This window comes from Bombina bombina, chromosome 10 (assembly GCF_027579735.1).
Source record: "Bombina bombina isolate aBomBom1 chromosome 10, aBomBom1.pri, whole genome shotgun sequence".
NCBI lineage: Eukaryota > Metazoa > Chordata > Amphibia > Anura > Bombinatoridae > Bombina > Bombina bombina.
In genome coordinates this window covers 7,875,166-7,900,011 of record NC_069508.1, presented here as the reverse complement: position 1 = coordinate 7,900,011, position 24,846 = coordinate 7,875,166, and the positions used below count along the sequence as shown (strand labels likewise).

The window sequence follows — 24,846 nt, the reverse complement described above, 5'->3', positions numbered from 1 at the left end:
TGTGTAACTGACAGTACTTACTCTTCCTGTAATTCCATAATAAAAAGTAAATACCTGGCACAGAAGGATAAAAGGAAACAATATATTATAAATGGATTGTATACATGTCAGACCAACTATGTAATTTATTTACTTAAATGCCCATGTGGGCTTTGTTATATTGGCGAGACCACCCAGGCCGCCAGGGATAGGTTTAGTCAGCATAAGGCCTCTATCAAATCAAAAGACCTGTCACTACCAGTATCTGCACATTTCACACACATGGGACATACAGTTAGTCAGCTTTGCTTTCAAATAATAGACCATATCCCCATTCATAGAAGAGGGGGTAATAGGGAATTAAAACTAAAACAAAAAGAAGTTTGGTGGATTAAACGTCTGAACACCTTACACCCTTATGGTTTGAATAGGGACTATGATTTGTATTTGTTTTTATGAGATTTTTTATATGTTATGTGTTCTGGTGCCACCAGGGGGCTCTAAGGTAATGAAAATTGGAATACCTGGACAGGTATGAGTTAAATCAATTAGCATGTAGTGCTGAACCCTGATTGGCTCTGATAACCTTTTTAAATGTCTATCTATCTGTTTTTTAACTATGCATGAATAAGGACCATGTAGGTCCGAAACGTCGCCTTTTTATGGTTGTTGTACCTAAATAAAAAGAATTTTTCACCTTTTTGAAGCAAGATTGTACTGTGGTGATGTCACACTTTGTATATATGGACTGTAATCTAGGTGATAGTGTTTTGCTATCCCTATGTGCAGTGTAAGTTAAGTTTACTAGTCACCAAACGCATATTTTGCAGTAATGGTAAGTTAACACTTGTGTGTATAATATAATAATAGTTCGCTATTGCATACACTCACTTAGAGCTCTAATACATCTAATATATTTGTGGTAAATCAAGTCACAGCTCACTGTTATGTGAGTGCTGTATAGCAAGGCTAGCAGCTGACATCTCACCAGGTTGTCCCCACTAATTACAGATATTACATCAAAGGCTTGAGTACATATATACGGAGGGTAAGCTCACTGGATAAGCCTCAACATTGCACACTTAATTAAAAAGGCGTCCTCTGATACTGCTCTGATGCGTTTCGCCCGTTTGGGCTTTCTCAAAGGCCCACCTTCATTGCTATACACACACCTTCATTGCTATATACACACCTTCATTGCTATATACACACCTTCATTGTTATATACACACACACCTTCATTGCTATATGCACACACACACACACACACACACCTTCATTGTTATATACACACACACCTTCATTGTTATTAGGGTTGCACCGATACCGATACTAGTATCGGTATCGGTGCCGATACCAAGTATTTGCATGAGTACTTGTACTCGTGCAAATGCACCGATACTTAAACCGATACCTCCAATTCCTACCCATACGCCATTTTGTGGCATTTTTCAAACTGCATGTTCCCATTTCATTTTAAGCTGGAGTGGAGACTTAACTAAAAATTGTTCTGCCAATACAAATTGCTGTTATTTGTATTATTGTAAATCAGAGCAGTCATTCAGACAAACCCCTGAAGTACTGGACAGTTAATAAACTGAGATTTAATGGCCCAAAAATATCTTTCTAACCCATGCAGTAGTATGAAAAGTGAAAGACTGTTCAGCTTAGCTTCAAACGTCCTTACTGATAGCAGAAACAGACTTATAGCTGAACATGCAGAGATGCTTCTGTTCCTTAATAAGAACTTTCCACTAACTTTTGAAAAAATATTCTAATTGCTAGATTGCCTGTTATACTACTAGTTCTCCTCTTGCACAATTATGCTCAAAACATACTGTACTCTGAGGAACATCCTTTGCCAGGGCTGGACTGGGAATAAAAAGCAGCCCTGGAAAAATATGAAGACCAGCCCTATTTTCTCAAAGGGAATTACTGGGATACTCTTTCCTCAATATTATTTTCAGAATTAAATTATATTACTTTGTATAAGGTACAAATGTCAGATTGATGAGTTATATAGGCACCCTACAACCCATTTGCATCCAGTAATCCCCCATTTAAATTGTAGCTTTCCAGCCCTAGCTGCTGCAGCTGTTATTTATTGTTATTATTAATATGTTATTGTAATAATTTTATTTATAAACATGTTCTGTAAACTTTGTGACAACAAGCACATACAACTGTTTTATTATTTCAAAATGTCTTTTGAGTTACAGTTCATAATTATAAAGAAGCTATCTTAAATCATTAGTCTGTATTGTGCTTGGTAAACTGTCATGACATAAAAAAAAGTATCGGTAATTGGTATCGGTGAGTATTTGAAAAAAAGTATCGGTACTTGTACTCTGTCTTAAAAAAATGGTATCGGTGCAACCCTAATTGTTATACACACACACACTTTCATTGTTATAGACACACACCGTCATTGTTATATACACACATCGTCATTGTTATATGTACACACCCACACACACCTTCATTGCTATATACACACACAGACACCTTCATTGTTATATATACACACACAGACACCTTTATTGTTATATATACACACACCATCATTGCTATATACACACACACACACCATCACTGTTATATACACATACACCTTTATTGCTATATATACCCGCACACACACACCATCATTGCTATACACACACACACACACACTGTCATAGTTATATACACACACCATCATTGTTATACAGTATATACACACCATCATTGTTATACAGTATATACACAACATCATTGTTATATACACACACACACACACTGTCATTGTTATACACACACACACACCTTCATTGTTATACACACACACCATCATTGTTATATACACACACCATCATTGTTATACAGTATATACACACCATCATTGTTATATACACACACACACACTGTCATTGTTATACACACACACACACACACACCTTCATTGTTATACACACACACCATCATTGTTATATACACACACATCGTCATTGCTATATACACACCGTCATTGCTATATGCACACACACACCATCATTGCTATATATACACGCAGACACCATCATTACTATTTACAGACACACAAACCTTCATTGTTATATACATACACACACAGGGGGATATTTATCAAAGCCTCAACTTTGTTTCATTTGCCGGCACCAATATGCTCGCCTAACATTGCCTAACATCGCGGCCGCGTATCTCAATATGCTCTCCTTATTTATAAAAAAAGCCGGCAAAAACACGCGCACCAAGTACGGGGCGATGAGCATCGGACTGTTGTTAACTAGCAGTCATCGATCTCGCGTCTATTCGGCTTTTTCCCAACTTTATTTATACCCTGTCACTAAACGCCGCCACTATACTAAAATGTTTGACCCCTATCCCGCCGCTCCCCGACCCCGCCGCAACCTAAATAAAGTTATTAACCCCTATCCCACCGCTGCCCGACCATGCCCCAACCTAATTAAAGTTATTAACCCATATCCCATTGCTCCCTGACCCTGCTGCAACATAAATAAACATATTAACCCCTATCCTGCCGCTCCCCAACCCCGCCGCAACATAAACACATTTATTAACCCCTATCCTGCCGCTCCCGACCCCGCAACAACCTAAATAAACGTATTAACCCCTAAACCTCTGGCCTCCCACATCACTAACACTAACTAAACCTATTAACCCCTAAACCGTCAGCCCCCCACATCGCCAAAAAATAAATTAAGCTATTAACCCCTAAACCTAACAACTCGCTAACTTTAAATTAAAATTACAACATCCCTATCTTCAAATAAATTTAAACTAACCTCTAGAATTAAAATAAACTATATTAAACTATTAATTAACCTACCCTAACTATTATCCTACAATTAAATTAAACTACCATTAAATTAAATAAATTAAAACTTAACCCTACTCAAATTAATTAAATATACAATAAAACATTATTAAAAGTACTAAATTACAAAAAAATAAACGCTAAGTTACAAAAAATAAAAAACACTAAATTATGAAAAATAAAAAAACACATTATCAATAATAAAAAAGAATTACACCTAATCTAACAGCCCTATCAAAATAAAAAAGTGTTAGGTTTATTTAAGGTTTTTTAGGGTGGGTTTTATTTTTAGATTAGGGTCTGGGCATGTAAAAGAGCTAAATGCCCTTTTAAGGGCAATGCCCATACAAATGCCCTTTTCAGGGCAATGGGGAGCTTAGGTTATTTAAGATAGGTTTTTTATTTGGGAGGGGTTGGTTAGTTGGGTGGTGGGTTTTACTGTTGGGGGGTGTTTGTATTTTTTTTTTTACAGGTAAAAGAGCTGATTTCTTTAGGGCAATGACCCACAAAAGGCCTTTTTAAGGACAATTGGTAGTTTATTGTAGGCTATTTTTTTTTTATTTTGATAGGGCTATTAGATTAGGTGTAATTCTTTTTTATTTTTTTTTGTAACTTAGTGTTTGTTTTTTTCTGTAATTTAGTACTTTTAATAATGCTTAATTGTATACATACATATATATATATATATATATATATATATATATACACACACACACTGCCATTGCTATATACACACACCGTCATTGCTATATACACACACCGTCATTTCTATATACACACACATACACCATCATTGTTATATACACACACACCATCATTGCTATATATACACACACACACACACCGTCATTGTTATATATACACACACACACACCATCATTGTTATATATACACACACACCATCATTGTTATATACACACACACAGTCATTGTTATATACACACACACCCCGTTATTGTTATAGACACACACACCCCGTAATTGTTATATACACACACACCCCGTAATTGTTATATACACACACACCCCGTAATTGTTATATATACACACACACACACACCGTCATTGTTATAGACACACCCCGTAATTGTTATATACACACACACCCCGTAATTGTTATATACACACACCCCGTAATTGTTATATACACACACACACACACCGTCATTGTTATATATACACACACACACACCGTCATTGTTATAGACACACACCCCGTAATTGTTATAGACACACACACACACCGTCATTGTTATAGACACACCCCGTAATTGTTATATACACACACACACACACAGACACACAGTCATTGTTATAGACACACACACAATCCCCGTAATTGTTATAGACACACACACACACCATCATTGTTATATATACACACACACACCCCGTAATTGTTATACACACACACCATCATTGCCGTCATTGCCGTCATTGTTATATACACACACACACCATCATTGTTATATATACACACACACACACCCCGTAATTGTTATATACACACACACCCCGTTATTGTTATATACACACACACCGTCATTGTTATAGACACACACACCCCGTAATTGTTATATACACACACACACACGCCGTCATTGTTATAGACACACACCGTCATTGTTATAAACACACACCCCGTAATTGTTATAAACACACACCCCGTAATTGTTATATACATACACACACTGTCATTGTTATAGACACACCCCGTAATTGTTATATACACACACACACACACCGTCATTGTTATAGACACACCCCGTAATTGTTATATACACACACACACACACACACCGTCATTGTTATAGACACACACACACACACCGTTATTGTTATAAACACACACCCCGTAATTGTTATATACACACACACACACCGTCATTGTTATAGACACACCCCGTAATTGTTATATACACACACACCGTCATTGCTGTCATTGTTATATACACACACACCGTCATTACTATATGCACACACCAGACTCACCCCAGGGAGCACATGAGAATATTTTTTATGGTCACTAAATATTTTGTTTGACTTGTACATGTTTCTATTCTTCCCTATGCCTGTGTGAGCAAATCCCTCCATACTGCATATAGCTTATCTTCAGATAAGAAGCAATTGCTAGCGTCAGAACTTCCATCGCATTTAATCTGTATCAGTAAATATTAAGGAGTAATTTGAAGTGCTGGACGTGGCTGTGTTGCAGAGTACGCCGCTCCTTCCCCCACAACATTCACTGGGTTTTCTTACAATACAACTGGATGCCACTGCTCAGAGCTCGGAGTTTTTGTAATAAGGGGCTCCGGCTTTCAGCCGCTGGAAAACATAATGACTCAGATCTTTATTATAATTCTAAATCAGATCATTTGCATAAAATGAATGCAACTTCATATCTCCCTCGCCACTGTTTTGTGATAAATCTGTAATCCCATGTGGGTCGTTTCATTGTGACAGCGAAATGTTTAATGAACAGAAATGTTATATATCTGGGAGATGACTGGTACTAATCACAACAATCAACCAATATCTCTGCATTTGAACACATATCCTCTGTACCTGTACACAGATATCACAAAATATAGTGCAACTCCAGCTCACCTATATATACTGCTCTCTACTGCACCATTGTCTGTACCATATATACATATAGCCTATATATACCTATACATACCTCATACCCATAATACATCATCTGTACCCTATATACAAATGCCCTATACCTACCTCTTACCCATAATACATCATCTGTACCCTATATACATATAGCTAATACACACCTCACACCCATAATACATCATCTATACCCTATATACATATAGCTAATACAAACCTCATACCCATAATACATCATCTGTACCCTATATACAAATGCCCTATACCTACCTCTTACCCATAATACATCATATGTGCACTATATTCATATAGCTAATACAAACCTCATACCCATAATACATCATCTGTACACTATATTCATATAGCTAATACAAACCTCATACCCATAATACATCATCTGTACCCTATAAACATATAGCTAATACAAACCTCATACCCATAATACATCATCTGTACCCTATATACATATAGCTAATACAAACCTCATACCCATAATACATCATCTGTACCCTATATACATATAGCTAATACAAACCTCATACCCATAATACACCGAAAAGCGTAAACCTATCTAACACACTACACCCTCGGATGCTTTTCCATGGACTCTGTGGTTTTTAAACAGTGGAAATAAAGAATCTTTTGTTTTTTACCCGGACGGATCATTCCTGTCTTCTGTTCTATTATAGCTTATACAAACCTCAAACCCATAATACATAATCTGTACACTATATACAAATGTACTATACATACCTCATACCCATAATACATAATCTGTACACTATATACAAATGTCCTATACATACCTCATACCCATAATACATAATCTGTACACTATATACAAATGTCCTATACATACCTCATACCCAGAATACATAATCTGTACACTATATACAAATGCCCTATACAAACCTCATACCCATAATACATAATCTGTACTCTATATACATATAGCTAATACAAACATCATACCCATAATACATCATCTGTACACTATATACTGTACATATAGCTAATACAAATATCATACCCATAATACATAATCTGTACCCTATATACTGTACATATAGCTAATACAAAAATCATACCCATAATACATCATCTGTACACTATATACTGTACATATAGCTAATACAAACATCATACCCATAATACATCATCTGTACCCTATATACATATAGCTAATACAGACCTCATACCCATAATATGTAATCAGTACCCTATATACATATACCCTATACATAACTCACCAATAATGCATAATTTGTACCCTATATACATATACATAGTAACATAGTAACATAGTAGATAAGGTTTAAAAAAGACCAAAGTCCATCGAGTTCAACCTATACAAATCTAAAATACTTACAAAAAGCTCCAGTTAAGCTTAAATAACCCCACTAAAAGGTGACCCATTTAATACTAGCAATCATATCCATGAATTTTGTTTATATACAGAAATGTATCCAGACTATTTTTAAATGTATCTAGGGTATTGGCATTCACTACCTCCTTTGGTAATGAGTTCCACAATTTTATTGCTCTTACAGTGAAAAAACGTTTCCGTTGCAGGAGATTACATCTCCCTTCCTCCAACTTTAAATTGTGACCTCTTGTCAGAAACAATTTTTTTTGAATAAACAGAGCTTCTGCCATCTCTGTATATGGGCCTTGAATATATTTATATAAAGTAATCATGTCACCTCTCAAGCGCCTTTTTTCTAAAGAAAACAGACTCAGTTTGGCTAGCCTCTCCTCATAGATTAAATTCTCTAATCCCCTTATTAGCTTTGTGGCCCTTCTCTGAACTTTTTCTAGTTCTGCAATATCTTTTTTTTGCGATCGGTCCCCAGAACTCCACTCCATACTCAAGGTGAGGTCTTACCAGGGCTTTATATAGTGACAGAATTATGCTTTCCTCCCTTGAATCAATGCCTCTTTTAATACATGCTAGTATCGTATTAGCCTTTGAAGCCGCTGCCCTGCATTGTGCACCCATCTTTAGCTTGTTATCTATTACTACTCCCAAATCCCTTTCCTCCTCTGTTTGGCTAAGTCTTGTTCCATTTAAAAAATACGTTGCCTGCTTATTTTTACTTCCAAAATGTAGAACTTTGCATTTTCCTGTATTAAATCTAATTTTCCATTTACCTGCCCATACTTCTACTTTTTGCAGAATCATTTGTAATGAACATCCATCCTGCTCTGACCTAATGACCTTACTTAACTTAGTATCATCTGCAAAAATAGAGATGTTGCTATTTAATCCCTGCTCCAAGTCATTTATAAAAATATTAAAATGAACAAGGTCCAGCACTGATCCCTGGCGGACTCCACTGATTACCTTTGTACAATCTGAGTATGATCCATCTACTACTACTCGTTGCTCCCTATCTTTTATCCAGTTATTTATCCATGAACATTTTCAGCTATTCCAAGTCCCTTAATTTTGTGCATTAATCTCTCATGTGGCACTGTATCAAATGCCTTTGCAAAATCTAAGTATATCACATCAACTGATTCCCCTTTATCTATATTTTTTACTTACTTCCTCATAGAATCTAATTAGATTAGTTTGACATGATCTATTTCTCCTAAAACCATGCTGATTAGAACTCATAATCTTGTTTACACGAATATGCTCATCAATATAATCCCTTATAATCCCTTCAAATATCTTCCCCACTATTGATGTCAGACTAATTGGTCTATAGCTTCCTGGATCATCCCTGCTTCCCTTTTTGAAGAGTGGCACCACATCAGCTTTACGCTAATTCTGGGGTACTATGCCTGAGGATAATGAGTCTTGAAAAATTAAGAGTAGAACCTAAAATCAGCGTATCAATTCCCAAGTAAGGTAAGGGAAAAATTAGGCAAGGAGATTGCAGTGGGCCGTATGGCCAGCCCCTTTAGGGAGATACTGATTCCATGTTTGGTTATCTCTCCCTTGCGGTCATTCCTAAGAAGAAACCCGGAAAATTTAGGTTAATTCAACACCTTTCTTTTCCAAATGGACAGTCTGTTAATGATGCTATCTCCGCCGAACTTGGTTCGGTGCACTACCAGTCCTTTGATGATGCTCTTTCTCTAGTCAGGAGGACGGGTAAAGGGGCATTACTGGTGAAGCTGAACGTGGAATCAGCCTTTCGGCTCCTCCCCGTCCACCCCTCATGGGGTGTTGGTTTGAGGATGAGTATTTCGTAGACAGGTGCCTGCCCATGGGTTGCTCCATTTCTTGTGCCTATTTTGAAGCATTCAGTAGTTTCCTGCACTGGACTATAGCTGCGGTTGCCGGCCTTGACAGTCTGATGCACTACCTGGATGACTTCCTGTTGGTAGGCCGCTCTGGGACGTCCGAATGCACCTTCTTAATGAAGGTGTTATGGTACCAACAAGATACCAAGGGTTAACACCAGATGAACAATGTCCTGCATAGGGAATCAGCAACTCACAACCCAGCCAGTTTTCAGGTTTAAAACAGAATGTCATTTATTAAAAGGCTATGCCTAGTATTTATGCAGGTCTGACCCCTCAGATGGGGGTTGAAAAGCTGTTGTACATTACATGGAGGGAACACGCCCTTTGACATGATACAATAGAATACATTACTTTACTTAGGCAGATAACAAGTTAAACATAAGACACAATGGAGTCCTTATCACCAAGTCTGACTCTGGAGGTGATTAAACAATGGAATGTTTATCACTAACTTAATTATAGCTGATGCCAGCAAACCTGTCTTTAGAAATTAGCTTCTTAAAGCTAAACACAGTTAATTCCTTCAGTCCTGACAGAAGGGTCTGTCACATAGCTCCCCCCTTGTGGAACACTCCGGCAGACCCGGCTTGACCCTTTTGCGGGTCAACCTGGGGATGACCGGACTAGGAGGTGGTAGGCATGTCAGTTTGCCGGGACAATCCATCTGTATTCCCGTTATGAGAGAGAATTCCTGTCCATACAGACAAGGGTTTAACTTCCTCAGTGCCCAGACTAGGGCTAAACAGTCCTTCAAAATCCCATCAGCTTCTTTACGAGTTTTCTGTACCTGCTCTTTATAGGTATTCACAATCCCTTCATACTGACATAGGGTGCCCTTGAGTTGCTGCACCTCACTATGAGCCAGCGTCAGCTTCTCCTCCAGTGTCCCTAAGTTTGTCTTTAATGTTTCATGTTCCACTCTCAAGCTGGTGTTTTCTGCAGTCTGTCGGTGCAGCTTGTCTAGCAGAGATTCATGTTCTAAACGTGCTTTTTCCTCTGCGCTCCTCTTCTCCTTCATCAGCACATTGTAATGGGACTTCCACGTATCAATAGTGGATAGAGATTTACTGAGCTCAGCGTCCTGGGGCTTAGCAGCAGGTGGGTCAGTCTCTGCTGCACGGATCTGGGCATGGGTAGTCACAGGGTTAACATCGGTGGGACCCATAGGAGCATAGGCAGAACCAAGGGGGGGCCAAGTTATTTCCAAGGAGAACATCAGCAGGTAAATCCTTCATGACCCCCACATTCACAGGTCTAGCGCCCACTCCCCAATCCAAATGTACCCTGGCAACAGGTAGGCGGAACACAGCGCCCCCTGCTACCCTCACAGTCACAGTGTCTCCAGTGTGCTGTTTCTCAGACACCAAGTTCTTTTGAAGCAAGGTCGTGGTAGCACCAGTATCCCGTAGACCACTGACCTCCTTCCCATTCACTTTAACCAGTTGCCGGTTATTCCGGCGGGCAGCTTGCACAAGGTCTGCTTCTTGTAGGATGCCCCAGCATTCTTGCGCCTCTACGTAGCGGGCCGCAGGCTGAGGATTACATGGGATTCCGCCGGCGGGTCTTCTCCAGGACTGTGCTTGGTTCGCTGCATTTAGGGGACACTCTGGTCTTTTGTGCCCTAGTTGCTTACATCCAAAGCACCGAATCGGTTGTGAGTAGCCCCGCAAATTGAACCGGGCTCTCTGAGGGTAGTTCGTGGCCAGAGGCCGTGTGGTATAGCGGTGCGCCGGGGGTTGGTAACTGGCAGCTGCTGGGGTGACTGGGGGGTCTGTACTCCACTCTAGCAGGGGGCTTAGTGGTAGCAGTGTCCAGTTTGCGGGCATCCGTATACTCATCTGCCAAGCGAGCCGCTTCATGCAGGGTGGAGGGTTTACGGTCCTGAACCCACTCTCGAACTCCTGCGGGTAACTTGTCGAAGCAATGTTCCAACAGGAATAGCTGCAGTACCTCTTCCCCAGACACTGCTTGGCACCCCGCTATCCAGTGAGCTGCTGTGTGGTGCACCTTACAGGCCCACTCAAGGTAGGAATCTCCAGCTAATTTAACAGTGTCTCTGAACCGCCTCCGGTATGCCTCTGGTGTAACCGCATACCTGGAGAGCAGAGCCTCTTTTACAGTATTATAATCCCCGACTTCCTCATCTGGAATGGCCCGAAAAGCCTCACTGGCCCGGCCGGATAATTTTCCGGATAATATCGTGACCCAGTCCTCTGCGGGTACCTTGTGTAGTGCACATTGCCTCTCAAAATCCGCAAGGGTACCCATCAATCTCTCCTTCTGTTTCCAGGAAGTTTTTAAAAGCTGCAAAATTTACTTTTCCCTTTTCCACTCGGGTTGCTGTGACTTGGGCTGCTGCAGCGCCGCTTTGGCGAAGTAGGTTGGCCTCCACAGCTGCTATGACCCGGTCGATAATTTCCGCAGATGGGTTGGGGCCATAATGTGCCAGTCTTATTTTAACCGCCCGATCAAAGCTTGCTTCTTCAGGGGTTCTGTCTGCTATGCTGGGCCCATTGGTTCCTTCTGTCCCTGGTACTCTTTCCATCTTAGTCAGTATTGTAATAATCCCCTCTTCCTGAGGTTACTGGCTTGTGTAGTTGCTCTTCTGGGCGATAAGGTTCATTCCGTCGCTTGCCACCAATTGTTACGGTACCAACAAGATACCAAGGGTTAACACCAGATGAACAATGTCCTGCATAGGGAATCAGCAACTCACAACCCAGCCAGTTTTCAGGTTTAAAACAGAATGTCATTTATTAAAAGGCTATGCCTAGTATTTATGCAGGTCTGACCCCCCAGATGGGAGTTGAAAAGCTGTTGTACATTACATGGAGGGAACACGCCCTTTGACATGATACAATAGAATACATTACTTTACTTAGGCAGATAACAAGTTAAACATAAGACACAATGGAGTCCTTATCACCAACAGTCTGACTCTGGAGGTGATTAAACAATGGAATGTTTATCACTAACTTAATTATAGCTGATGCCAGCAAACCTGTCTTTAGAAATTAGCTTCTTAAAGCTAAACACAGTTAACTCCTTCAGTCCTGACAGAAGGGTCTGTCACAGAAGGTGACCAGACTCATGATGAGCAGGTTGGGCATTCCCCTGGCAGAGGACAATACGCAAGGTCCTTGTACCTGCCTTACTTTCCTGGGCATCGAAGTTGACTCTGAGGTGATGCAATGCCGCTTACCTGAGGACAAAATTGACTGCATGCTGGGAGCAGTCAGGTCCATGAAGTCTGAATCTTACAGGTCCATTAAGGACCTGCAGACCCTTCTGGGTCTTTTGAACTTTGCTGATAGAGTCATTCCCATGGGGAGGATCTTCCTCAGGAGGATCAAACGCCAATTGTGCGGGACTCTGTCTCAGGTACGTAGGTTTCGCGTTACTCCCGAGATGGTGGATTACCTTGAGGTATGGGAACAATTCCTAAGTCACTTCAATGGGATCGGCATGTGGAGGAAGGAAGTTTCTTCCAACACGACGATTCAATTGTTCACTGATGTTGCAGGGTCTCACGGGTACAGTGCTTTCCTGTGCGGGCATTGGAGTGCTGGCCCATGGCCTCAGTCATGGATTGACAGTCTATTGGAGCTTTTCCCCATCATAGTGTCCCTATATGGGGCGACCAGCTCCGCGACTGCAAGGTGGTTTTTAGGACAGACAACATGAGCGTTGTCTTTGCAATTAACAAACTTACGTCAGGGTCTTTGGCTGTAGCAAGGTACTTGAGGCTGCAGGTGCTGAGGTGTCTGCACCTGAACATTGTGTTCCGTGCACGACATGTCCCTGGAGTGCAGAATAGGATTGCTGATGCGCTTTTCCGCTTTCAGTGGGAAGCTTTCTATAATTTGGTTCTCGAGGCAGATCCTGATGGTTGTCCTTGTCCTGATTACTTATGGCAGGTGGCGCTGGATGGGGACCCTTAATAATGATGATTCGATTTTCGTTGGCTCCCTCTACCTGGAAAACTAACATAAGACATTGGTCTGAATGGATCGCGTTCTGTGAAGCCAAGGGACGGCTGTCCTGCTCTGGCGACCAATGGGGTCTCCTTGACTGGATCGCTGAGCTATGAGGTAATGGTGTGTCTAAAGGGGCGATAAGATGAGAACTGACCGCCATTTCCTTCATCTGTAAACTATACGGTCTTGTCGACTCTTTCAAGACCTTCTTGGTGAGACAGGTACTGAAGGGTTGGGGACGTATGGTTTGGTTCGTCTGCTGACTATATTAGATCATTAGGGCGGTGCAGGTCACAAAGCTACCTGTTGTATGTTAGGCTATTGACTGAATAAGTGTTTTGTTTTGCCTAGCGATGTTCCCTTGTTAATTGTTTCTTGTTGAGAGTGTGGATTACGGGTCACTCCTACATCCATTTGGTGGAACTGAGAGCCATTGCGAGACCAGATGGATGCCATTTGGGAGTCCCTTCCTCTAGGGTTACTGTTAGATAGTTGGGTTGCAGGGGGTTGAGTTGGGCAGGTTTTCCTGAGTTACTGCAGGGAGCTATGAATCGGTGGGAGAAACCTCATGTTCTAATCATTCAAGCTGGAGGGAGTGATATGGGGCTCCTGCCGTGCAAACAGCTCAGTGTGGTGATTCAATCAGACCTGCACACTTTTCATACTTGGGTCTTCAATGCTAGGATAGGATGGTCCAATATCATCCCTAGGATAAAGTAGCGCCATATCCAGTCCCACAGGGAGCCTTTCAGGTTCATAAAAAGCGAAACAGGGAAGTGAGAATTTTCTTGTCCCCGATAGGAGGTTTTGTTGTGGAACATGGGAACATCACAACAACTGAGAAGAGCCTCTACAGGAGGGACGGGGTGCACCTCACTGAGAGGGGCATTGACCTGTTCCTATGTAATTTGAGGCGTGCTATATTGTTACATCTATGAGGGTGGTGGCAAAAGCTGTGCCTGTTTGGCTTTCTCTTGTGGCGGTGGGCCCGTGCCCCAGTTTGCCATCAGAGGTAGAGTTATGGCTGCCCCAGGGGGAGGGTAGTGTCCGCAGGTGCGTGCCCGGGTCCCTCCCCCATTTGATGTTGCCGAGAACTCCCTAAGCCCTTCTGTGTGCAGCTAAGCTCTGCTTGTATCAGCATTCACAGGCGTGGCCCATCTTCCTAGCAGGGGGTTGCTTACTCTCCTTGCTAGATTGCCGCCATCTGGTGTAGGTTTGCTTGGTTGCTTTCTGCCGGTTCTCATGTTTCATAATAAACATGACCCACGGGTCTTTTCCCACACACTCTGTCTTGTGTTTATTTATAAGTTATTGTTCAGTCAGTTCTATGACCGTTATGTTATAATACAGCAAGCCAGAAGGATAGGGCATTTAATTACTTAAGACAGTGGAGGGCAGAAGGTCCAGTAACAAACATTTACCTAGATTACGAGTTTTGCGTTACCGTTTTAACACTGAAAAAAATGTCCATTTCAGTGTAAAAACCGTAACGCAGCCATTACAAGTCTTGTCAGTATAGGTATACCGCAAGCATTTTAGCCTATAATGCAATGTCAATCCCGCATTTAAAGGGACACTGTACCCAAAATTTTTCTTTCGTGATTCAGATTGAGCATGAAATTTTAAGCAACTTTCTAATTTACTCCTTTTATCAAATTTTCTTCATTCTCTTGGTATCTTTATTTGAAATGCAAGAATGTGAGTTTAGATGCCGGCCCATTTTTGGTGAACAACCTGGGTTGTCCTTGCTGATTGGTGGATAAATCCATCCACCAATAAAAAAGTGCTGTCCAGAGTACTGAAACCAAAAAAAAGCTTAGATGCCTTCTTTTTCAAATAATGATAGCAAGAGAACGAAGAAAAATTGATAATAGGAGTAAATTAGAAAGTTGCTTAAAATTGCATGCTCTTTCTGATTACAAAAGAAAAAAATTGGGTACAGTGTCCCTTTAAAAAAATGATGTTTTTGTGTGGGATATCCATAGTGCTGGTATTACAGGTTGTGCAGTGAGGCTAAAATGCTTGCGTTACAGACTATACCGACACGATCCATTCCGCCATCTGAGAGCAGTAAAATGTTTTACAAAACTCATAACTAATGTTACAAAGTACACTAACACCCATAAACTACCTATTAACCCCTATTCCGCCACCCTCCCGCATCGCAAACACTAAATTAAATTTATTAACCCCTAATCTGCTGCTCCTGACATCGCAGCCACTAATAAAAATGATTAACCCCTATTCTGCCACTCCCCGACATTGCCACCACTATAATAAAGTTATTAACTCCTATTGCTCCGCACCCCAACATCGCCGCCACTATAATAAAGGTATTAACCCCTATTCCGCCGCTCCCCGACATCGCAGCCACTAAATAAAGTTATTTACCCCTAAACCTCTGGCCTCCCACATCACTGCCACTAAATAAACCTATTAAACCCTAAACCGCCAGCCCCCCACATCACAAAAAACTAAATTAAACTATTAACCCCTAACCCACTTCCTATCCTTTAACTCATTGCTTGACCCCCTGCAATATGGCTTCCGTCCCCAAAACTCAACTGAGACTGCCCTCACCATGGTTACTAACGATCTTCTTTCTGCTAAAAACAATGGCCCCCTACTCTATACTCATCTTACTTGACCTGTCTGCTGCCTTTGATACTGTTAATCTGTCCTTTTCTGTCTCATTTGCTGGTGACTCCTCCTCCTCATTGCCTCTGTCTGTTGGAGTACCCCAAGGCTCTGTCCTCTACTCTTCTCTATTTATACTTCCTCACTGGGTAAATTTATCAGCAGCTATGGCTTCAACTATCACCTCTATGCTGATGATACTCAGATCTACCTATCCACCCCTGCACTCTCTACTTCTGTCCTTTTCCACATCGGCAACTGCTTATCTGGCATTTCTTCCTGGATGACCTCTCACCACCTAAAAATCAACATCTCCAGGACTGAGCTTCTTCTAATCCCCCCATCTAATTCTACTCCAGTTTTTAACTTTACTATCACTGTTGGTGACACAATCAGCCAATAGGATCAGCCAATAGGAATTCAATTTTTCACCTTTAATTCCGATTGGCTGATAGAATTCTATCAGCCAATCGGAATTCAAGGGACACCATCTTGGATGACGTCACTTAAAGAAACATTCATTTGAAGAGGATGCTTCGCGCTGGATGTCTTGAAGATGGACCCGCTCCGCGCCGGATGGATGAAGATAGAAGATGCCGTCTGGATGAAGACTTCTGCCCGTCTGGAGGACCACTTCTGCCGGCTTGGATGAAGACTTCTCCCGGCTTCGTTGAGGACTTCTTGCCACTTCGTTGAGGACTTCTCCCGGCTTCGTTGAGGATGGATGTCCGGTCTTCAAAACTGTAAGTGGATCTTTGGGGGTTGGTGTTAGGTTTTTTTAAGGGTTTATTGGGTGGGTTTTATTTTTAGGTTAGGGTTTGGGCAGCAATAGAGCTAAATGCCCTTTTAAGGGCAATGCCCATCCAAATGCCCTTTTCAGGGCAATGGGGAGCTTAGGTTTTTTTTAGTTAGGATTTTATTTAGGGGGTTGGTTGTGTGGGTGGTGGGTTTTACTGTTGGGGTGGTTGTTTGTATTTTTTTTAAAGGTAAAAGAACTGATTTCTTTGGGGCAATGCCCAGCAAAAGGCCCTTTTAAGGGCTATTGGTAGTTTAGTTTAGGCTAGGGTTTTTTTTTATTTTGGGGGCGGCTTTTTATTTTGATAGGACTATTAGATTAGGTGTAATTAGTTTAAATATCTTATAATTTGTTTTTTATTTTGTGTAATTTAGTGTTTTTTTTGTAATTTAAGAAATTGTATTTTATTTAGGTAATTTATTTAATTGTTGTGTAATGTTAGCTGTTAGTGTAACTTTATTTTACAGGTAAATTTGTATTTATTTTAGTTACGTAGCTAGTAAATAGTTAATAACTATTTAATAACTATTCTACCTAGTTAAAATAAATACAAAGTTGCCTGTAAAATAAAAATAAAACCTAAGATAGATACAATGTAACTATTAGTTATATTGTAGCTATCATAGGCCTAGATTTGGAGTTCGGCGGTAGCCGTCAAAACCAGCGTTAGAGGCTCCTAACGCTGGTTTTGGGCGCCCGCTGGTATTTGGAGTCAGTGATTAAAGGGTCTAACGCTCACTTTTCAGCCGCGACTTTTCCATACCGCAGATCCCCCTACGCCATTTGCGTAGCCTATCTTTTCAATGGGATCTTTCTAACGCTGGTATTTAGAGTCGTTTCTGAAGTGAGCGTTAGAGCTCTAACGACAAGATTCCAGCCGCCTGAAAATAGCAGGAGTTAAGAGCTTTCTGGCTAACGCCGGTTCATAAAGCTCTTAACTACTGTACCCTAAAGTACACTAACACCCATAAACTACCTATGTACCCCTAAACCGAGCTCCCCCCACATCGCCGCCACTCGATTAAAATTTTTAACCCCTAATCTGCCGACCGCCACCTACGTTATACTTATGTACCCCTAATCTGCTACCCCTAACACCGCCGACCCCTGTATTATATTTATTAACCCCTAACCTGCCCCCCACAACATCGCCGCCAGCTACTTAAAATAATTAACCCCTAATCTTCCGACCGCAAAGCGCCGCCACCTACGTTATCCCAATGTACCCCTAATCTGCTACCCCTAACACCGCCGACCCCTATATTATATTTATTAACCCCTAATCTGCCCCCCACAACGTCGCCGACACCTGCCTACACTTATTAACTCCTAATCTGCAGAGCGGACCTGAGCGCTACTATAATAAAGTTATTAACCCCTAATCCGCCTCACTAACCCTATCATAAATAGTATTAACCCCTAATCTGCCCTCCCTAACATCGCCGACACCTACCTTCAATTATTAACCCCTAAACTTCCGATCGGAGCTCACCGCTATTCTAATAAATGGATTAACCCCTAAAGCTAAGTCTAACCCTAACACTAACACCCCCCTAACTTAAATATAATTTTTATCTAACGAAATAAATTAACTCTTATTAAATAAATGATTCCTATTTAAAGCTAAATACTTACCTGTAAAATAAATCCTAATATAGCTACAATATAAATTATAATTATATTATAGCTATTTTAGGATTAATATTTATTTTACAGGCAACTTTGTAATTATTTTAACAGGTACAATAGCTATTAAATAGTTAAGAACTATTTAATAGTTACCTAGTTAAAATAATAACAAATTTACCTGTAAAATAAATCCTAACCTAAGATATAATTAAACCTAACACTACCCTATCAATAAAATAATTAAATAAACTACCTACAATTAACCTAACACTACACTATCAATAAATTAAATTAAACACAATTCCTACAAATAAATACAATTAAATAAACTAGCTAAAGTACAAAAAATAAAAAAGAACTAAGTTACAGAAAATAAAAAAATATTTACAAACATAAGAAAAATATTACAACAATTTTAAACTAATTACACCTACTCTAAGCCCCCTAATAAAATAACAAAGCCCCCCAAAATAAAAAATTCCCTACCCTATTCTAAATTAAAAAAGTTACAAGCTCTTTTACCTTACCAGCCCTGAACAGGGCCCTTTGCGGGGCATGCCCCAAGAATTTCAGCTCTTTTGCCTGTAAAAAAAAACATACAATACCCCCCCCCCAACATTACAACCCACCACCCACATACCCCTAATCTAACCCAAACCCCCCTTAAATAAACCTAACACTAATCCCCTGAAGATCTTCCTACCTTGTCTTCACCATCCAGGTATCACCGATCCGTCCTGGCTCCAAGATCTTCATCCAACCCAAGCGGGGGTTGGCGATCCATAATCCGGTGCTGAAGAGGTCCAGAAGAGGCTCCAAAGTCTTCCTCCTATCCGGCAAGAAGAGGACATCCGGACCGGCAAACATCTTCTCCAAGCGGCATCTTCGATCTTCTTCCATCCGGAGCGAAGTGGCAGGATCCTGAAGACCTCCAGCGCGGAACATCCATCCGGACCGACGACTGAACGACGAATGACTGTTCCTTTAAGGGACGTCATCCAAGATGGCGTCCCTCGAAATCCGATTGGCTGATAGGATTCTATCAGCCAATCGGAATTAAGGTAGGGAATTTTCTGATTGGCTGATGGAATCAGCCAATCAGAATCTAGTTCAATCCGATTGGCCGATCCAATCAGCCAATCAGATTGAGCTCGCATTCTATTGGCTGATCGGAACAGCCAATAGAATGCGAGCTCAATCTGATTGGCTGATTGGATCAGCCAATAGGATTGAACTTGATTCTGATTGGCTGATTCCATCAGCCAATCAGAAAATTCCTACCTTAATTCCGATTGGCTGATAGAATCCTATCAGCCAATCGGAATTCGAGGGACGCCATCTTGGATGACGTCCCTTAAAGGAACAGTCATTCGTCGTTCAGTCGTCGGTCCGGATGGATGTTCCGCGCTGGAGGTCTTCAGGATCCTGCCACTTCGCTCCGGATGGAAGAAGATCGAAGATGCCGCTTGGAGAAGATGTTTGCCGGTCCGGATGTCCTCTTCTTGCCGGATAGGAGGAAGACTTTGGAGCCTCTTCTGGACCTCTTCAGCACCGGATTATGGATCGCCAACCCCCGCTTGGGTTGGATGAAGATCTTGGAGCCAGGACGGATCGGTGATACCTGGATGGTGAAGACAAGGTAGGAAGATCTTCAGGGGATTAGTGTTAGGTTTATTTAAGGGGGGTTTGGGTTAGATTAGGGGTATGTGGGTGGTGGGTTGTAATGTTGGGGGGGGGGTATTGTATGTTTTTTTTTACAGGCAAAAGAGCTGAAATTCTTGGGGCATGCCCCGCAAAGGGCCCTGTTCAGGGCTGGTAAGGTAAAAGAGCTTGTAACTTTTTAATTTAGAATAGGGTAGGGAATTTTTTATTTTGGGGGGCTTTGTTATTTTATTAGGGGGCTTAGAGTAGGTGTAATTAGTTTAAAAATTGTTGTAATATTTTTCTTATGTTTGTAAATATTTTTTTATTTTCTGTAACTTAGTTCTTTTTTATTTTTTGTACTTTAGCTAGTTTATTTAATTGTGTTTAATTAATTTATTGATAGTGTAGTGTTAGGTTAATTGTAGGTATTTTATTTAATTAATTTATTGATAGGGTAGTGTTAGGTTTAATTATATCTTAGGTTAGGATTTATTTTACAGTTAAATTTGTTAATATTTTAACTAGGTAACTATTAAATAGTTCTTAACTATTTAATAGCTATTGTACCTGGTTAAAATAATTACAAAGTTGCCTGTAAAATAAATATTAATCCTAAAATAGCTATAATATAATTATAATTTATATTGTAGCTATATTAGGATTTATTTTACAGGTAAGTATTTAGCTTTAAATAGGAATCATTTATTTAATAAGAGTTAATTTATTTCGTTAGATAAAAATTATATTTAACTTAGGGGGGTGTTAGTGTTAGGGTTAGACTTAGCTTTAGGGGTTAATCCATTTATTAGAATAGCGGTGAGCTCCGATCGGAAGATTAGGGGTTAATAATTGAAGGGTAGGTGTCGGCGATGTTAGGGAGGGCAGATTAGGGGTTAATACTATTTATGATAGTGTTAGTGAGGCGGATTAGGGGTTAATAACTTTATTATAGTAGCGCTCAGGTCCGCTCGGCAGATTAGGGGTTAATAAGTGTAGGCAGGTGTCGGCGACGTTGAGGGGGGCAGATTAGGGGTTAATAAATATAATATAGGGGTCGGCGGTGTTAGGGGCAGCAGATTAGGGGTACATAGGGATAATGTAGGTAGCGGCGGTTTACGGAGCGGCAGATTAGGGGTTAAAAAAATATGCAGGGGTCAGCGATAGCGGGGGGCGGCAGATTAGGGGTTAATAAGTGTAAGGTTAGGGGTGTTTAGACTCGGGGTACATGTTAGAGTGTTAGGTGCAGACGTAGGAAGTGTTTCCCCATAGGAAACAATGGGGCTGCGTTAGGAGCTGAACGCTGCTTTTTTGCAGGTGTTAGGTTTTTTTTTCAGCTCAAACAGCCACATTGTTTCCTATGGGGGAATCGTGCACGAGCACGTTTTTGAGGCCGGCCGCGTCCATAAGCAACTCTGGTATCGAGAGTTGCATTTGCGGTAAAAATGCTCTACGCTCCTTTTTTGGAGCCTAACGCAGCATTTGTTTGAACTCTCGATACCAGAGTTAAATTTATGGTGCGGCCAGAAAAAAGCCCGCAGAGCGTTAACAGCCCTTTTACCGCCGAACTCCAAATCTAGGCCTTAGGGTTTATTTTATAGGTAAGTATTTAGTTTTAAATAGGAATAATTTAGATAATGATAGTAATTTTTATTTAGATTTATTTTAATTATATTTAAGTTAGTGGGTGTTAGGGTTAGGGTTAGGTTTAGGGGTTAATAAATTTAGTATAGTGGTGGTGACGTTGGGGACGGCAGATTAGGGGTTAATAAGTGTAGGCAGGTTGCGGCGACATGGGGGCGGGAGATTAGGGGTTAATAACATTATATAGGTGTCGGCGATGTTGGGGGCAGCAGATTAGGGGTTAATAAGTATAATGTAGATGTCGGCGATGTCGGGGGGCGGCAGATTAGGGGTTAATAAATTTAGACTCGGGGTTCATGTTAGGGTGTTAGGTGTAAACATAAATTTAGTTTCCCCATAGGAATCAATGGGGCTGCATAACGGAGCTTTACGCTGCTTTATTGCAGGTGTTAGGCTTTTTTTCAGCCTGCTCTCCCCATTGATGTCTATGGGGAAATCGTGCATGAGCACGTACGACCAGCTCACCGCTAACTTAAGCAGTGCTGGTATTGGAGTGCGGTTGGAGCACAAGTTTGCTCTACGCTCACTTCTTGCCTAATAACGCCGGGTTTAGGAAAACCTGTAATACCAGCGCTGTAGGTAAGTGAGCGGTGACAATAATGTGCAAGTTTGCACCGCACCCCTCATAATGCAAAACTCGTAATCTAGCCGATAATTATTTAACTCTCTGCAGGGCAATTGTAACCCAGGGTGCTTAGGTGGCGTGTGAACCTTCACCAGCTTATCTGCTCCAATTTTTATTCCGCTCTCTTCGTATTATTAAGAAGATATTTTTAAATCTTTTTATATAGAAATATGATTACGATATTTTTCTGCTTGAAACAGCCACAAGGAGGAAACAATGTTCAGGAAATGTACACAAATGATCAGCCTTTTTCAGTTGATCGGTTTAGGCAGCTGCACATTGTTTGCTAAAATAGCTGAATGAACAAAGGAAATAATGAGAGAATTCTCTCTATTCACTGAGATTGGGCACTTGCCTGGAGTGTTGCGCAGCCCTCACTGAGACATTCAGCCATCTCTCCTGCAGGAACCATCAGAACTACGCGAGGGCCACAATACAGCACAGTACGGTGTCATCTCCTTTCCTATAATCTCCTCTTATGTTAGTTAGAAAATCAATGCCTGAGCTGAAATCAGAAGGAAAATGTAACAAACTGCAGAGAAAGAAAGTGGTGACAGGGGAGAGAGAGCAGGGCTGGGCTTACACCCTCCTGCCCCTAACACTGCTTAATCGTTTGCCCTAGGCTCACCTTGGCCAATACACTATGTAATTAGCTTAAAAATGTCATTTAAAAAAATCCCCAGCCACTCAGAAGTAAATGACCAGCGAGTCTGGTGCTCACTGAGTGAAGGTTACGTGGGCATGTGCCTAGTAGCGATATTGGGGCATATGTATTGGGGCGAATGGAGCTTGATGCCCCGAATGGAGCTTGATGCCCCGAATGGAGCTTGATGCCCCGAATGGAGCTTGATGCCCCAGAAACAGCAGTTATGAAGCAGCGGTCACAAAGACCGCTGCTCCATAACCTGTCCGCCTGCTCTGAGCAGAAATCAACCCGATCGAGTATGATTGGGTTGATTGACACCCCCCTGCTGGCGGCCTATTGGCTGCGAGTCTGAAGGTGGTGGCATTGCAACCAGCAGCTCTTTTGAGCTGCTGGTGCAATGCTGAATACGGCGAGCGTATTGCTCGCCGTATTCAGCGAAGTCCGGCTGACCTGATCCGCACTGTAGGATCAAGTCCGCCAGACTTTAATAAATATGCCCCATTGGCACATCCTGGCCTCAGGAAGAGGGGTAATTAGGAGGGGAATGGTGTCTCACTGTCTTGTCTCACTCTCTTGTGTCACTATATTTTGTCTTACTGTCTTGTCTCACTGTCTTGTCTCACTATATTTTGTCTCACTGTCTTGTGTCACTATATTTTGTCTCACTGTCTTGTGTCACTATATTTTGTCTCACTGTCTTGTGTCACTATATTTTGTCTCACTGTCTTGTGTCACTATATTTTGTCTCACTGTCTTGTCTCACTCTCTTGTCTCACTATATTTTGTCTTACTGTCTTGTCTCACTGTCTTGTCTCACTATATTTTGTCTTACTGTCTTGTCTCACTGTCTTGTCTCACTATATTTTGTCTTACTGTCTTGTCTCACTGTCTTGTCTCACTATATTTTGTCTCACTGTCTTGTGTCACTATATTTTGTCTCACTGTCTTGTGTCACTATATTTTGTCTCACTGTCATGTCTCACTATATTTTGTCTCGCTGTCTTGTCTCACTATATTTTGTCTCACTGTCTTGTGTCACTATATTTTGTCTCACTGTCTTGTCTCACTGTCTTGTCTCACTATATTTTGTCTCACTGTCATGTCTCACTATATTTTGTCTCGCTGTCTTGTCTCACTATATTTTGTCTCACTGTCTTGTGTCACTATATTTTGTCTCACTGTCATGTCTCACTATATTTTGTCTCGCTGTCTTGTCTCACTATATTTTGTCTCGCTGCCTTGTCTCACTATATTTTGTCTCACTGTCATGTCTCACTATATTTTGTCTCGCTGTCTTGTCTCACTATATTTTGTCTCGCTGCCTTGTCTCACTATATTTTGTCTCGCTGTCTTGTGTCACTATATTTTGTCTCACTGTCTTGTGTCACTATATTTTGTCTCACTGTCTTGTGTCACTATATTTTGTCTCACTGTCTTGTCTCACTGTCTAGTGTCACTATATTTTGTCTCGCTGTCTTGTGTCACTATATTTGTCTCACTGTCCATGTCTCACTATATTTTGTCTCGCTGTCTTGTCTCACTATATTTTGTCTCACT

General features: G+C 41.0%; 1 protein-coding gene across 1 annotated transcript in view; it reads right to left on the bottom strand.

Annotated features, from left to right (window-relative positions):
- Positions 1–14,397, bottom strand: part of LOC128641182 (collagen alpha-1(XI) chain-like) — a 158,537-nt gene extending 144,140 nt beyond the window's left edge. The window contains exon 1 of the mRNA XM_053693748.1: positions 14,320–14,397. Within this exon, the coding sequence (XP_053549723.1) occupies positions 14,320–14,397 (78 nt within the window). The remainder of the gene's footprint in view (positions 1–14,319) is intronic.
- Between the last annotated feature and the right edge of the window lie 10,449 nt (positions 14,398–24,846).